This window comes from Rhincodon typus, chromosome 22 (genome assembly GCF_021869965.1).
Source record: "Rhincodon typus isolate 14 chromosome 22, sRhiTyp1.1, whole genome shotgun sequence".
In the NCBI taxonomy this organism is placed as follows: Eukaryota; Metazoa; Chordata; class Chondrichthyes; order Orectolobiformes; family Rhincodontidae; genus Rhincodon; species Rhincodon typus.
Window position 1 is genome coordinate 46,232,168 of NC_063353.1, and position 13,793 is coordinate 46,245,960.

The window sequence follows — 13,793 nt, forward strand, 5'->3', positions numbered from 1 at the left end:
AATCTTTGTTAGATTAATCACCACTGTCATACTACACATTGAACTTGAAATAATATCAAATCATATTGCCATGGCCTGCTGTGTCAAGGCTGTGCTTCCTCTTCACTTTTACCCATGTCTCTATTCTTCTCTATTTATTATGAATATCCACATTATGCATGACATTCATCCTCAATTTAAAGTTTCTCCCATAACATGAGATACAACTGCCACAATATTTACAATAGTTTCTCATCTAAACATCCCATAAATATCTTTCTTTGCTCATTGACCCAAAAATTCCAGCTACTTAACTATAAACCTTTAACCAGCACCAGTTCATCTTCCACAAGCAACACAGACCCCTCTGAACAACCTGGACTTCCGATGCATCATACTCACAACAGAAAGCACAGTGAAATTTATATTAATTTTCCCCTATGCTATAACAATGATGAAACTTAAGTGGTAGAACGTTGGTTGTAAAGTGCTTTGGGATATCTTGCAATCATAAAAGTTGCAACACAAGTTCTTTCTGTTTGGAGTTTGCCTGAGACACGGTCAAAGCAGTCACCCACACCTGCTGTAGTTTCTTGGCCCACTGCTCAGTCTCCGGTACAGAACTACAACTGCTCAAAGTGTACCCCTCCTTCCTGCCTGTCATACTGTCGTTTCTGTTTATTCCCCAACATCTCCAACCCCTCTCTCAATGTCTCTAAGCTGCTACCAATCAGAAGAGAAAGCATAACGGAAGAAACGGGAAATAGAAAAGACAAAGTAAGAGTAAGGAAAAGACAGGAACATGAAAGGAAATTCAACAGAAGAGAAAAGAAGCAACAAGGGAGGGAATGGGTTAAGGAATTGGCAAGACAGCACAGTAGGTACTTGTGGAGAAGTCCATAACCAGTGAAATGTTTTCTCAGCTGTGCTACTGCCCAGGAATAGGAGACAAAAGTGAGAGACAGAATGATAAACTTTATCTGGAGGACAAGGAAGAGAACAGACCCCATAGTTTGTGGAGGGTGGTGGGAAGGGGTATATTGTGACTGATATTGGGGGGAAGGGAGACACAGAGTTGGGGGAGTAGAGAGACTCACTTGGCACTCTCATAAAGGGGTGTAGTGCAAAGTGACAAACAGATATCAGGGTATGGGTAAGGAGAGAGGTAGAGGAACAGATGAAATTCTGTTGGAGGTAAGGATTAAAGCAAGTGGCATCCTTCTGAACAGAGAGTGAAAACGGAATAGTACCTACCTTCTACTGGATAATGGAGAGAAAGATTGTTTTGTAGAGGGAGATCAAATTGAAAAAAGGAATGGACACAGGAGAGAAAGGCAGAAGTAGAACAGATTTGAGAAGGGCAGGGAACTGCTGTGGGGAAAGGCAGAGAAAGAAACAATGTTGGATGAATGGAAGGATTTCAGAGCCAGCAGCAAACAGACAGACACGGCTGCACAGTGTAGAGCACAAGGAAGATAAGAAAAGTAACATCCTTGCTCTCACACCAATATTTCAATCCTTCGCCTGCTGCAGTGTTCTAGCAAAGCCTGACACAAGGTACAGGGACAGTACTCAATTTCCAATAATATATTTTACAACTTTCCAGACTCACCATTGAGTTTAACAACTTCAGAGTGTAGTGTTTGGAATGAAGGCCAGGTCGATCTCATAGAATATGAGATTCCTGATTGGCTCAGGTTAACATTCCTAATCAAGGAGCACTGGCTGAGATTCCGAGACACTCTTCATTCTAGAGGTTGGCTTTGAGCTGGCTGGTCAGAGCCCATGCACTGTGCACATGCAAATAAAGGGAGACTTAGTGATGGGATACCAGCCTCTGTGCTGTTATTTCATGAGCATGAACACAGCCCTCCATTTCAAACATATCCCTCATTTCCCCCTCTCCCACTGTGATGTAGACTGAGCTATTTCCTGCTATTACTACCTACCATTCACAGCTATCCTGCATCTATATCACTCTATTGTGTGCATTTTGGAAGGTCTAATCCAGATGGAAAATAAATGGCAGAACCCTTAAGAGTACTGATAGGCAGAGGGATCTGAGTGTACAGGTACACACGTCACTGAAAATGGTAACGCAGGTGGAGAAGGTAGTCAACAAGGCATATGGCATGCTTTTCTTCATCAGCCGGGGCATTGAGTTTGAAAATTGGCAGGAAATTTTGCAGCTTTATAGAACCTTAGTTAGGCTGCATTTGGAATAGTGTGTTCAATTCTGGTCACCACACTACCTGAAGGATGTGGTGACTTTGGAGAGGGTACAGAAAAGATTTACCAGGATGTTGCCTGGTATGGAGGGCATTAGCTATGAAGAGAGGTGGAAGAAACTTGGGTTGTTCTTACTGGAATGACAGAGGTTGAGGGGCGATCTGATAGAGGTCTACAAGATTATGAAGGGCATGGACAGAGTCAACAGTCAGAAGATTTTTCCCAGGGTGGAAGAGTCAGTTACCAGGGGCCATGGGTTTAAGGTGTAAGGGGCAAGGTTTAAAGGTGATGTACAAGGCACGTTTTTCTTTTACACAGAAGGTGGTGGGTGCCTGGAACTCACTACCAGGGGAGGTAGTGGAAGCAGATACTAGTGACCTTCAAAGGGAGTTTTGACAAATACATGAATAGGATGGGAATAGAGGGATACGGTCCCCGGAGGGGGAGGTGGTTTCAGTTGTGACAGGCAACATGCTGGTGCAGGCTTGGAGGGCCGAAGGGCCTGTTCCTGTGCTGTAACTTTCTTTGTTCTTTGTATTACCATTAACACTCTCTTTCTCCTTTCTTCTGGGCATTGTCACCATCTGTTCCATTTGCTCCTCCCCACCCCACCCTGCCTTTGTCAACAGCATAAGAACCATTAGTTTCCAATCCCCTTCAGACCTGAAGAAGTCCTACTGGACTCAAAAGATTAACTCTGTTTTTCTCTCTCTAGAGATGCTGCCAGATCTGCTGAGTTTTGCCCACATTTTATGTTTTCATTTCAAACTTCCAGCATCCATGGTATTTTGCTTTTCTCACAATAAAATTAGCTAGGCTCGTATTTTTGGCTATACAAAACATCCCAAGATAATTTACGAAATAAAGCCGAATGCAGATGTTCAATCATAGTTGCAAATTTCAATGGGAGATCTGCCAAACACTTACAATTTTTTAATATATAAATTAGAAAGCACAATGGATTCCTACAATTCTTTAAGACAGCACAATTTTGGTAAACAAGATACAGTAGACTCTTAAACAGAATCGAATTACCTTCAGCTTAATGCAAGAACCAGGAATAGGATATAGACAAGAATGTCGTATTGAAACAATTTAGTTTTTATACACATAAATGATATCCTGTTTCAAACTACTAAAAAGCAGTTGACATTCAATCATTTCCATTAAAATATGCAGGCATTCATCAGATTTACAGATTGGAACTTTAAAATGAAACAACATGTACATTTGGCTTTCAAACAATCATAATGATTTCAAAGATAACAAGGTGCAGAGCTGGATGAGGCAGAGCCTAGAAGGGTATAGGCCCGAAATGTCAGCCTTCCTGCTCCTCTGATGCTGCTTGGCCTGCTGTGTTCATCCAGCTCTGCACCTTGTTATCTCAGATTCTCCAGCATCTGCAGTTCCGGCTATCTCTGAAATAATGATTTCAAAGTATTATTCCGCTACCAAAAATCCACAAAGCCCTAATGAAGATGACCAGTAGGTGGCAGCCTTACCCTATGATCCTCCTGGATTTCCCAGTCAGAAGCATACGTTTCGAGTGAATGTTGCCCTTGTGTGCAATTAGAGAATTGGAAGAGACTGGAAAACATCTTCATGTTCTCAGTCGTGTCTGGAAAAATGGCATCCTGAAAATTAACTCCATGGGGAATTATGTTATAATTGTCATCCATCCTACAACAAAAAAAACAAAATAGCAGGTTTTCAACACTAACATAATAGTTGTAGGAGCTCTGCATAAATATTCCAGCATAGTCTGTTAACAATATATTCTTCACTCTGTTTACACAGTAACGCCACAAAAATATAAAAATGGAATTAAAATGATCTTGCATGAAAGCAGGGTCTATCAGCTAACAGCAGGATGGTATTGTCACCTGCCATCAGTTCTGAGGAAGAGTCACTGGACGCGAAGTGTTAACTCTGATTTTCTCTTCACAGATGCTGCCAGGCCTGCTGTGTTGTTGTCGTCGTCATTACTAGATGAGTCTTCTAGAACTCCAGGCTAATGTTCTGGGGACATGGGTTCAAATCTGACTATGGCATGGCGAAATTTGAATTCGATAAAAAGCTGGATTTTATAAAAAGGAATGGCAATTGCGTAAATGTAAATTTTATATAGCCTTACCAGATGATAGGACTGCTCTCTCATTAGACAGACAGGACTGGTGGTGGTTTAACCTGAGGGTCACTGTGCCTCAGGCGAGGGGAGAGGTTGAGAAGGAGAGTCCTTTCATGGGAATCTCAGCCAGAGCAGGAATTGAGCCCACACTGTTACCATCCCTCTGCGTTACAAACCAACCATCCAGCCAACTGAGTGGCTTTACCTTTACTCTATAATGATCACTCAAATCCTTCAACAATGGAGCTGTCTGCCTCTCTGAAATCCAGTCATGGCGTGTACTAAAAATATTTGAGAATGTTTTCTTGTGATTGTCCTCCGGTTTATGTCTCAGGTTTCAAGTACCCACATCATCATCATCAGCCAGTTTGGCAACTGAACGTACGCTGTTGGCATTACTCTGCATTTGCTAATCAGCTGTCCAACCAACTGAGCAAACCAACACCTAGTAATCCCTGTCGATTTTTGTAAAGACCCATCTGATTCACTCATGTCATTCAGGAAGGAAATCTGCCATCCTCACGTGGTCTGGCCTACTTGTGACTGCAGACCCACAGTGATGTGAATGATGCTTAATTGCCCTCTGGGTAATACAGTGGACAATAAGTGCTGACCAGGATTGTTGAAACGATGTTAACAAATAGCATTGCTCACTGTTCATTAACGTACGCACATTTTAATCTGTGGGTCAACAACTGATTTGGAAGAGAGCCATTAGATGTGGACCGTAGGAAGTATAGCAGATCAGGGCACCGTGGTGTGCCCATCCATAAATCCTTAAGGTAGCAGGACACACAGATAAGGTGATTCAGGAGTCATTTGGGAAACATGTCTTTACTAGTAAAGGCACTGAATACATGAGCAAGGAACTTACAATGGAGCTGTTTATAACATTACTTAGGCCGCAGCTGAAGTGCTGTGCCTAGTTCGAGTCTCCACACTATAGGCAGGATGTGATTGCACTGGAGAGGGTGCAGAGGAGATTTACCAGGATGTTGCCTGGGCTGGAGTGTTTCAGCTCTGAAGAGTCACTACATAGGCTTGGGTTGTTTTCCTCAGAGCAGAGGAAGCTGAGGGGATCTGATTGACGTCTACAAAGTTCTGAGGGGCACTGACAGGGCAGATAAGGAGAAACTTTTCCCCTTAGTAGAAGGGACACAGATTTTAAATAAGGGGCACAAGGTTCAGAGGGGATTCAAGGAAAAATATTTTCACCCAGGAGGTATTGGCTAGCTGGAACAGACTGCCTAAAAGCTTGGTAAATGTAGGAACCCTGAACCTGCTCTCTCATTAGACAAACACGAGTGCTGGTGGTTTAACCTGAGGGTCACCATGCCCCAGGCGAGGGGAGAGATTGAGAAGGAGAGTCCTTCATGGGAACCTCAGCCAGTGCATGAATTGAGCCCACACTGTCAGCATCCTTCTGCGTTACAAATTTATGACATATTTAAGTGAATACTTGAAACGCCATTGTGTAGAAGGCTGTGGGCCAAGAGCTGGAAAATAGGTTTAGAATAAACAGGTGCCTAATGACCAGCATGGAGGTGATGGGCTGAAAAGCCTTTTCTGTGCATAAAAATTATATGACTCCAAGTTGCAAGATCATGGCTAGTGATTGGAACCTACAAAAGCCAATGCAACAATGATTGAAGGGGTATTACACAGGGAACCGAGCTGCTTACATTCATGTGTTAGTCTGGAGCAATGGACAGTGAGAGTGAAAGATCTTTCCATTACACAGCTGACCAGGAATCTCTCCTGCTCTTACACACCCCCTCCCAATTAGCATGTGCTGGAAGGATCAGATTTGGCAGGTTGGTGCCCAACCTGTTTAGACACAAGATGAATTCATCTCCCTTGGGCAGCGAGTCCTGGAACTGGACTCGAACCTGGACCTTAGAGCTCAGGAGGCAGGGACGCTACCACTGCACCACAATACCACCTAGAATATTAAGATCATAGCACCCCTACAGTGTGGAAACAGGCCCTTCGGCCCAACAAGTCCACACCGACCCTCAGAGCATCCCACCAAGACCCATCCCCCTGTAACTCACCTAATCTACACATCCCTGAACACTATGGGCAATTTAGCATGGCCAATCCACCTAACCTGCACATCTTTGGACTGTGGGAGGAAACCAGAGTACCCAGAGGAAACCCACGCAGACACAGGGAGAATGTGCAAACTCCATACAGACAGTCGCCTGAGGGTGGAATTGAACCCGGCTCCCTGGCGCTGTGAGGCAGCAGTGCTAACATAGAACATAGAACATTACAGCGCAGTACAGGCCCTTTGGCCCTCAATGTTGCGCCGACCTGTGAAACCAATCTGAAGCCCATCTAACCTAAACTATTCCATTATCATCCATATGTTTATCCAATGACCATTTAAATGCCCTTAAAGTAGGCGAGTCTACTATTTTTGCAGGCAGGGCATTCCACGCCCTTACTACTCTCTGAGTAAAGAACCTACCTCTGACATCTGTCCTATATCTATCACCCCTCAATTTAAAGCTATGTCCCCTCGTGCTAACCATCACCATCCGAGGAAAAAGGATCCCACTGTCCACCCTATCTAATCCTCTGATCATCTTGTATGTCTCTATCAAGTCACCTCTTAACCTTCTTCTCTCTAATGAAAACAGCCTCAAGACCCTCAGCCTTTCCTCATAAGACCTTCCCTCCATACCAGGCAACATCCTGGTAAATCTCCTCTGCACCCTTTCCAATGCTTCCACATCCTTCCTATAATGCGGTGACCAGAACCGTATGCAATACTCCAAGTGCGGCCGCACCAGAGTTTTGTACACTAACCACTGAGCCACTGCATTTAGACAGCAATTCAGAAATCTAAATAATGATACAAAAGCAGAGCGAAACATTCTATTGAAAGGAAGTTTGTGGGCACAAACTGCACCATCCACAACGTTGATTTTTATTTGTTCTTGGGGATGTATGTAGGCATTGCCCATCCCTCATTACCCTGGAGAAGGCGCGGCTTTGTCACCTTCTGGAACCATAGCAGTCCACGTGATGTAAGATAGTCCTGAGTAACTCACAGAGTTGTCAGGGAAGGTGTTCCAGGATTTAATTGAATCATACAGGACATGAGAGGACCTTCAGCTCATCGAGTCTGCACTCTAAATCTATCCTAGTCCCACTTTCCAGCACTTGGCTCATAGTCTTGAATGTTAAGGCATTTCAATTGCTCATCTAAGTACTTTTCCAAAGGTTGAGGTCCTGTCTTTCACTTTAAAATATGTGCCCCTTATTATTAGCCCCTCAACCAAGGGAATACCTGCTTTCTATACCCTCTGTCCATGCCCCTCATAATCATACACACTTCCTTCAGGTACCCCCTCAAATTTCCCTGCTGTAAAGAAAGTACCTTGAGCTAATCCAACAAGAAGTGCCATATAGCTATTTTCCACAAAATTGTTGTCTAACATACTCTTTTTTTTTCTATTCATTTTTGGGATGTGGGTGTCACTGACTGGCCAGCATTTATTGCTCGTCGCTAGTTGCCCTTTAGAAGGTGGTGGTGAGCTGCCTTCTTGAATCGCTGTAGTTGACCTGCTGTAGGTTGACCCACAATGATATTAGGGAGAGAATTCCAGGATTTTGACCCAGCGACAGTGAAGGAACAGTGATATATTTCCAAGTCACGATGGTGAGTGGCTTGGAGGGGAACTTGCAGGTGGTGGTGTTCCCATGTATCTGCTTCCCCTTGTCCTTCCAGGTGGAAGTGGTTGTGGGTTTGGAAGGTGCTGTCTGAGGATCTTTGGTGAATTTCTGCAGTGCATCTTGTAGATAGTACACACTGCTGCTACTGAGCGTCGGTGGTGGAGGGAGTGGATGCTTGAGGATGTGGTGCCAATCAAGCGGCTGCTTTGACCTGGATTGTGTCAAGCTTCTTGAGTGTTGTTGGGGCTGCACCCGTCCAGGCAAGTGGGGAGTATTCCATCACACTCCTGACTTGTGCCTTGGAGACGGTGGACAGGCTTTGGGGAGTCAGGAGGTGAGTTACTCGCTGCAGTATTCCCAGCTTCTGGCCTGCTCTGGTAGACACTGTGTTTATGTGGTGAGTCCAGTTGAGTTTCTGGTCAATGGTAACCCCCAGGATATTGATAGTGGGGGATTCAGTGATGGTAACACCGTTGAATGTCGAGAGGCGGTGGTTAGATTGTCTCTTATTGGTGATGGTCATAGCCTGGCATTTGAGTGGCATGAATGTCACTTACCACTTGTCAACCCAAGCCTGGATATTGTCCAGACCTTATTGTGTTTGAACATGGACTGCTTCAGTATCTGAGGAGTTGCAAATGGTGCTGAACATTGTACAATCATTGGCGAACATCCCCACTTCTGACCTTATGATGGAGGGAAGCTGAAGATGGTTGGGCCTAGGACACTCCCCTGAGGAACTCCTGCAGAGATGTCGTGGTGCTCAGATGACTGACCTCCAACAAGCACAACCATCTTCCTATGTGTCAGGTATGACTCCAACCACCAGATTTTACAAAAGTACGCTTGTTATGACATCTCGATAATACCCTGTTCGTTACCTTCCATTTGTATCAGACTGACAACTGGTGCTTGCTCTTTATAGGGAATGAAAATTAAATATTTGAGCCTAATTGTAATGGCACTGGATGGAGCTCATGAATTCCAATCCATCGCGACAAGCCAGGAAAGAGAATTCTGCAAGTCTACTCATGAGGGCCAAATATTTAAAAGTCACTTGAAAACCTGCAGTATTACCTCAAAAAAAAAAACCTAGTGGTTTATTAATATTCTTCAGGAAAGGGAGCCGCTCTTGCATCAGGTCCCAAGTATACAACCACAAATGGCTGCCATCACTTCAACATGGCCAAGTCTTAATCATCTGAATGCAAGCCAGGAGGAAGAAGATGAATAACTATGTGTAACCAATAATGGAGAAGTGTGACAAAATGGCTAGAAGTGAACGAATGTTAGGATTTAATTTGAGCCTGAAGATCCACCAATGTAAATAAAGTATTTCAGCATTGGTAGATGATGCTGTCTTCCAAAATCATTGATTGAATTGAAGTTGGGAATGTTTTCCGTGGAGGTGAGAAGGGCGGGAGGAGATCTCATATCGAAGCATTCAAAACGTGGAGGGGGTCTAAAGGAGAGTTCTTCGTGGTAAGCTCAGCTGGTGCAGTAGTTGAATCCAACTTGTTGGCATCACTCTGCATTGCAAACCAGCTGTCCTGCCAACTGAGCTAACCAATGTTAATGTTAAAAGAAACAGTTGTTTAAAATAGCGTTTACAGTCAGATAACATTACAACGTTTCATTCAGAAAAGACTACTTTGGGGAGTAAATTAGGAACAGAATATTTACAAAAATGTGGATATAAAATTGTCCAAGGCACAGAATGCAAACAGTAGGTGAGTGGTTTTCAGACTGGAGGGAGTTGTATACTAGTGTTCCCCAGGGCTTAGTACGAAGACTGCTGGAGCTACTATTTTGGATTTATATTGGTGCCCCGGACCTCACTACACAGATAGCATTTCAAAGCCAAAAGGAGCTACAAAACTTCCAAAACATAACTGAAAGATGATAATGACAGACCTCAGAAGGACAGAAATTGGTAAAATGAGCAGACATGTGGTGGTCATATTTTAACACAAAAAGTGTGAATTGAAGTGATGCATTTTTGTTGTAAGAATGAGGATAGAGAATATAAACTAAAGAGCACAGTTTGAAAGGAGGGAGCAGGAACTGGAAGAGAAGGGATGGACGCACACAGCTCTTTTGACTGTGGCTGGACAAATTGAGAAGCCTGTTTAAAATAAAGATACAGAATGCTGATAGCTGTTTGAAGTCATGCATGGCTTGAGCAGAGTAAAACGGGAGAAACCGTTCCAGTGGCTGACGAGAATGGAACTTCAAAGCAATTGGCAAGAGAACCAAAGCGAACAGAAGTGGGGAACTAATTAAGCAGCAAATTGTCATGATCAGGGACTTGCTGCCTGAAAGGGTAGTGAAAGTAGATCCCATAAGAACTTTCAAAAGATGATTGGAGACACACTTAGAGTAAGGAACAATAAAACTTAAAGGGCTAGGAGAAACCAGCAGGGGAGATTCCCAACTGGCATGAGCAGGATGTGCTAGATGGCCTGTGTCAATTAAAAATTTCCCCCAGAGGATTAACCACGTCCTCAGGAGTAGCTTGGTTCAATTATCCAGACTGAGTGAATTAGAAGTGGGGAATTGGAAATAAAACAAAACAGCAAATTCTAGTCCACATAGATGGAGCAGATTTAAGGGGATGAATGGTCTATTTGCTAATGGTCAATTAACACTGTTTCAGAGGAAACTATTTTCCTAATCAACCTGGTTACACACCTCTGGAGCAGATGGGACTCAAACCCAGGCCTCCTGATTCAGAGGAAGGGCTACTACCACTGTGCTACATGAGCTCTCCCAGTTCAGTGAAAAGATATAGGCTTCTGTTCCTTTCAACGGAGCTGTAACCCACAGGATGAGAAAACTGTTTAAATATGAATGAGCGAAAGAAGTGAATTTCGCACAATCACAATCTGAGCTTCTAGAACGGAAACCACAATCCACATTTTATAACAACTAGAGATAGTTGATAATAATCAATACTGGCACTAAGTCAGAACATCCAACCAAATAAAGAGAGGAAGAATTTCTTCAGCTGCACTGTTTTAAAGAGAAAATAAAAACACAATTTCAGACCAGCAACCAATCCCTGTGCCTGGTGGTCGCTATCCCTGTTTTCGGGTTTCCTTTACCTGAGGAAGATGAAATAGCTGTTGTTCTCAATGACTGTGTGGGACTGACAGGAGAAGTAGCCCAGACCGGTGAGGTTGAGACGGGATCCTCCAGGTACCTCCAGCATACTGCCCCACGCCTGGTCACACAACATCTCAATCTCCGCCGAGTAGAACAAACTGCTCTCATACTGCCACGGGAGGTAGTTATACACATTGTACATGTCCTGATGAATGGCCAGGACCCGGGCATAGACTATAATCTCAGCCAGTTCAGCCCTGCAGCCTTCACTCATGGGTCTCCAGTCGGTGGGAAACTGACATGTTAAAACTGGGCTATAACCTGTAGCAATTAGGATTATCATAGATATAAAGACCATGCTGATTAGGGAATTGGAACTTTTGCCTTGCAGTGAAAGTTCTTTTTCTCCCCCACCCCAAGTCTCCTTAACTTTTGAGCTTGTTTTCAAGCTTTCCTGCCCCCACGATGATGAACTGAAATGCCACAGAATCAGTCAGCCAAGAGTAAGTGACTCTGAAAATCAGCACAGCTGTCAACATTCTCCACTACCGGCTTCCAGTGTGAAAGATTCACTGCTGGGGGAGAAGGAGAATTTGAATGGAGTTGATGCTTCAGACTTTAGAGCACAGAGAGAGCGAGAGAGAGAGAGACAGAGCCAATTGTGTCTCAATCAGCCAGAACCAATCAGCTCTCCTGTGGTGGATGAGAGCTAATCACAGCACTACACCAAGAGAGAACCAATTGGTGTGCTGTCAGCATTGTTAACCCTTTCCCCCTTCAAAACCCTCCCCTCCAGCCTCAGCAATTTTACAGCTCATTTTGAAAAGTGGGTCTCCCTCCAAAGAAATGTGTATCTGGTTGTGTTGAGAGAGCATTGATAACATCAGTAATAATGTGGACACAGCACGCACCAATTTGTTTTCAAATTGACTTCGAGGTTTAAAAGAAAATGTGAAAATTGTCCCACCCTGTGGCAAACTCACTTACCTGGCCTGAGAGAAGGGACAAACCGCTCTTAAACCCATGGGAAAAAACAGCAATACTCAGGAATGAAGATATTCTTGGAGCGTTGAAGCTCCAGGTATATAAGGTCAGAAATCACACGACACCAGGTTATAGTCCAACAAGCTTATTTGAAAACACAAGCTTTCGGACCCTCACTCCTTCTTCAGGTGTTAGCGAGAGAGATAATATCAGACACAGAGTTTATAAGTAAAAGATCAAAGGGTCACACCACTGATGAGGATGTACGAAACAAACCTAAGATGCTGTGAAATCTTTAATCAGTTAGAAGGTTTTAACTGATTAATATGTATATGTAAATCCCTAAATTCCTTTCAAGGCACTGTCCTGTGAGAACTAAATGTTTTATCAGTGTAAAAGAAGAAGTGACATTTTAGGTCAGACAATGCATGTTGGTGTGTGACCTTGTTTGGAATTTGTTTGTGTTTAGTTTGGGGTCAGACACTGCCTCTCACAAACACACACACACACACACACACAATCGCTCTCCCTCTCTCTCATACACACACTCACTCTCCCTCTCTCTTGCACACACACACATACACACACACTTCCCCCCCAACAACACACATCCACACACACACACACACACACGTGAACCTATGGGGTGAATTTGTATTTGCAGATACATTCCATTTTGTTCAAAAAGCACACAATTTATAGACAGTCAGTCAATGTGGCATTTTATAAATTCCTACTTTAGAAATAATGCAAACCAAAACACAAACAGATTTTAAACAAGGCCTCACACCTAACATGTATTGTCTGACCTAAAATGTCACCTCTTCTTTACACTGATAAAACCTTTAGTTCTCTCAGGGCAGTGACATGAAAGGGATTTGAGGATTTACATATACATATTAACCAATTAAAACCTTCTAACTGATTAAAGATTTAACAGCATCTTAGGTTTGTTTAGTACATCCTCATCAATGGTGTAACACTTTGATCTTTTACTTATAAATTCTGTGTCTGATACTACCTCTCTCTCTAACACCTGAAGAAGTAGTAAGACTCTGAAAGCTTGTGTTTTCAAATAAACCTGTTGAACTATAACCTGGTACAAAAACAAAGTTGCTGGAAAAGCTCAGCAGGTCTGGTAGCATCTGTGAAGGAAAAAACAGAGTTAATGTTTCAGGTCCGGTGACCCTTCCTCAGAACAGGAACCTTCTTCAGCTCTGAGGAAGGGTCACCAGATCCGAAACGTTAACTCTGTTTTTTTCCTTCACAGATGCTGCCAGAACTGCTGAGCTTTTCCAGCAACTTTGTTTTTGTTCCTGATTTACTGCATCCACAGTTCTTTCGTTTTTTTATGAACTATAACCTGGTCTTGTGTGATTTTTGACCTTGTCCATCCCAGCCCAACACCGGCACCTCCACATCCAGGTAGGTAAGCTAAACTTGAGCACTGTCAGATCAGCTCAGATGGTTAGTGTATGGTGCTAATAATGCAAAGGTCACAGGTTCAGTCCCAATACTGCTGGTTTACAAAACAAAGAACCATGGATAAAGGATATTTTTGTGTGTGGCAAAGGCTAGAGCAGGAAATATTTGGGAAGGTCTGGTAGCATCTGAGGATGGATCACTGGATTCCAAACATTAACTCTGTATTCTCTCCAATGTTCCTGATTTCTCTGCTATCTCA

The 13,793-nt window shown here is 43.4% G+C and overlaps 1 protein-coding gene across 1 annotated transcript in view; it reads right to left on the minus strand.

Annotated features, from left to right (window-relative positions):
* ccdc3a (coiled-coil domain containing 3a) overlaps positions 1–11,748 on the minus strand; it is a 71,813-nt gene extending 60,065 nt beyond the window's left edge. The window contains exons 1-2 of the mRNA XM_020509701.2: positions 11,125–11,748; positions 3,711–3,888 (exon numbers count right to left, since the gene is read on the minus strand). Coding sequence (XP_020365290.1) covers positions 3,711–3,888; positions 11,125–11,483 — 537 coding nt within the window. The 5' untranslated portion in view covers positions 11,484–11,748. The remainder of the gene's footprint in view (positions 1–3,710; positions 3,889–11,124) is intronic.
* Positions 11,749–13,793: the final 2,045 nt, after the last annotated feature.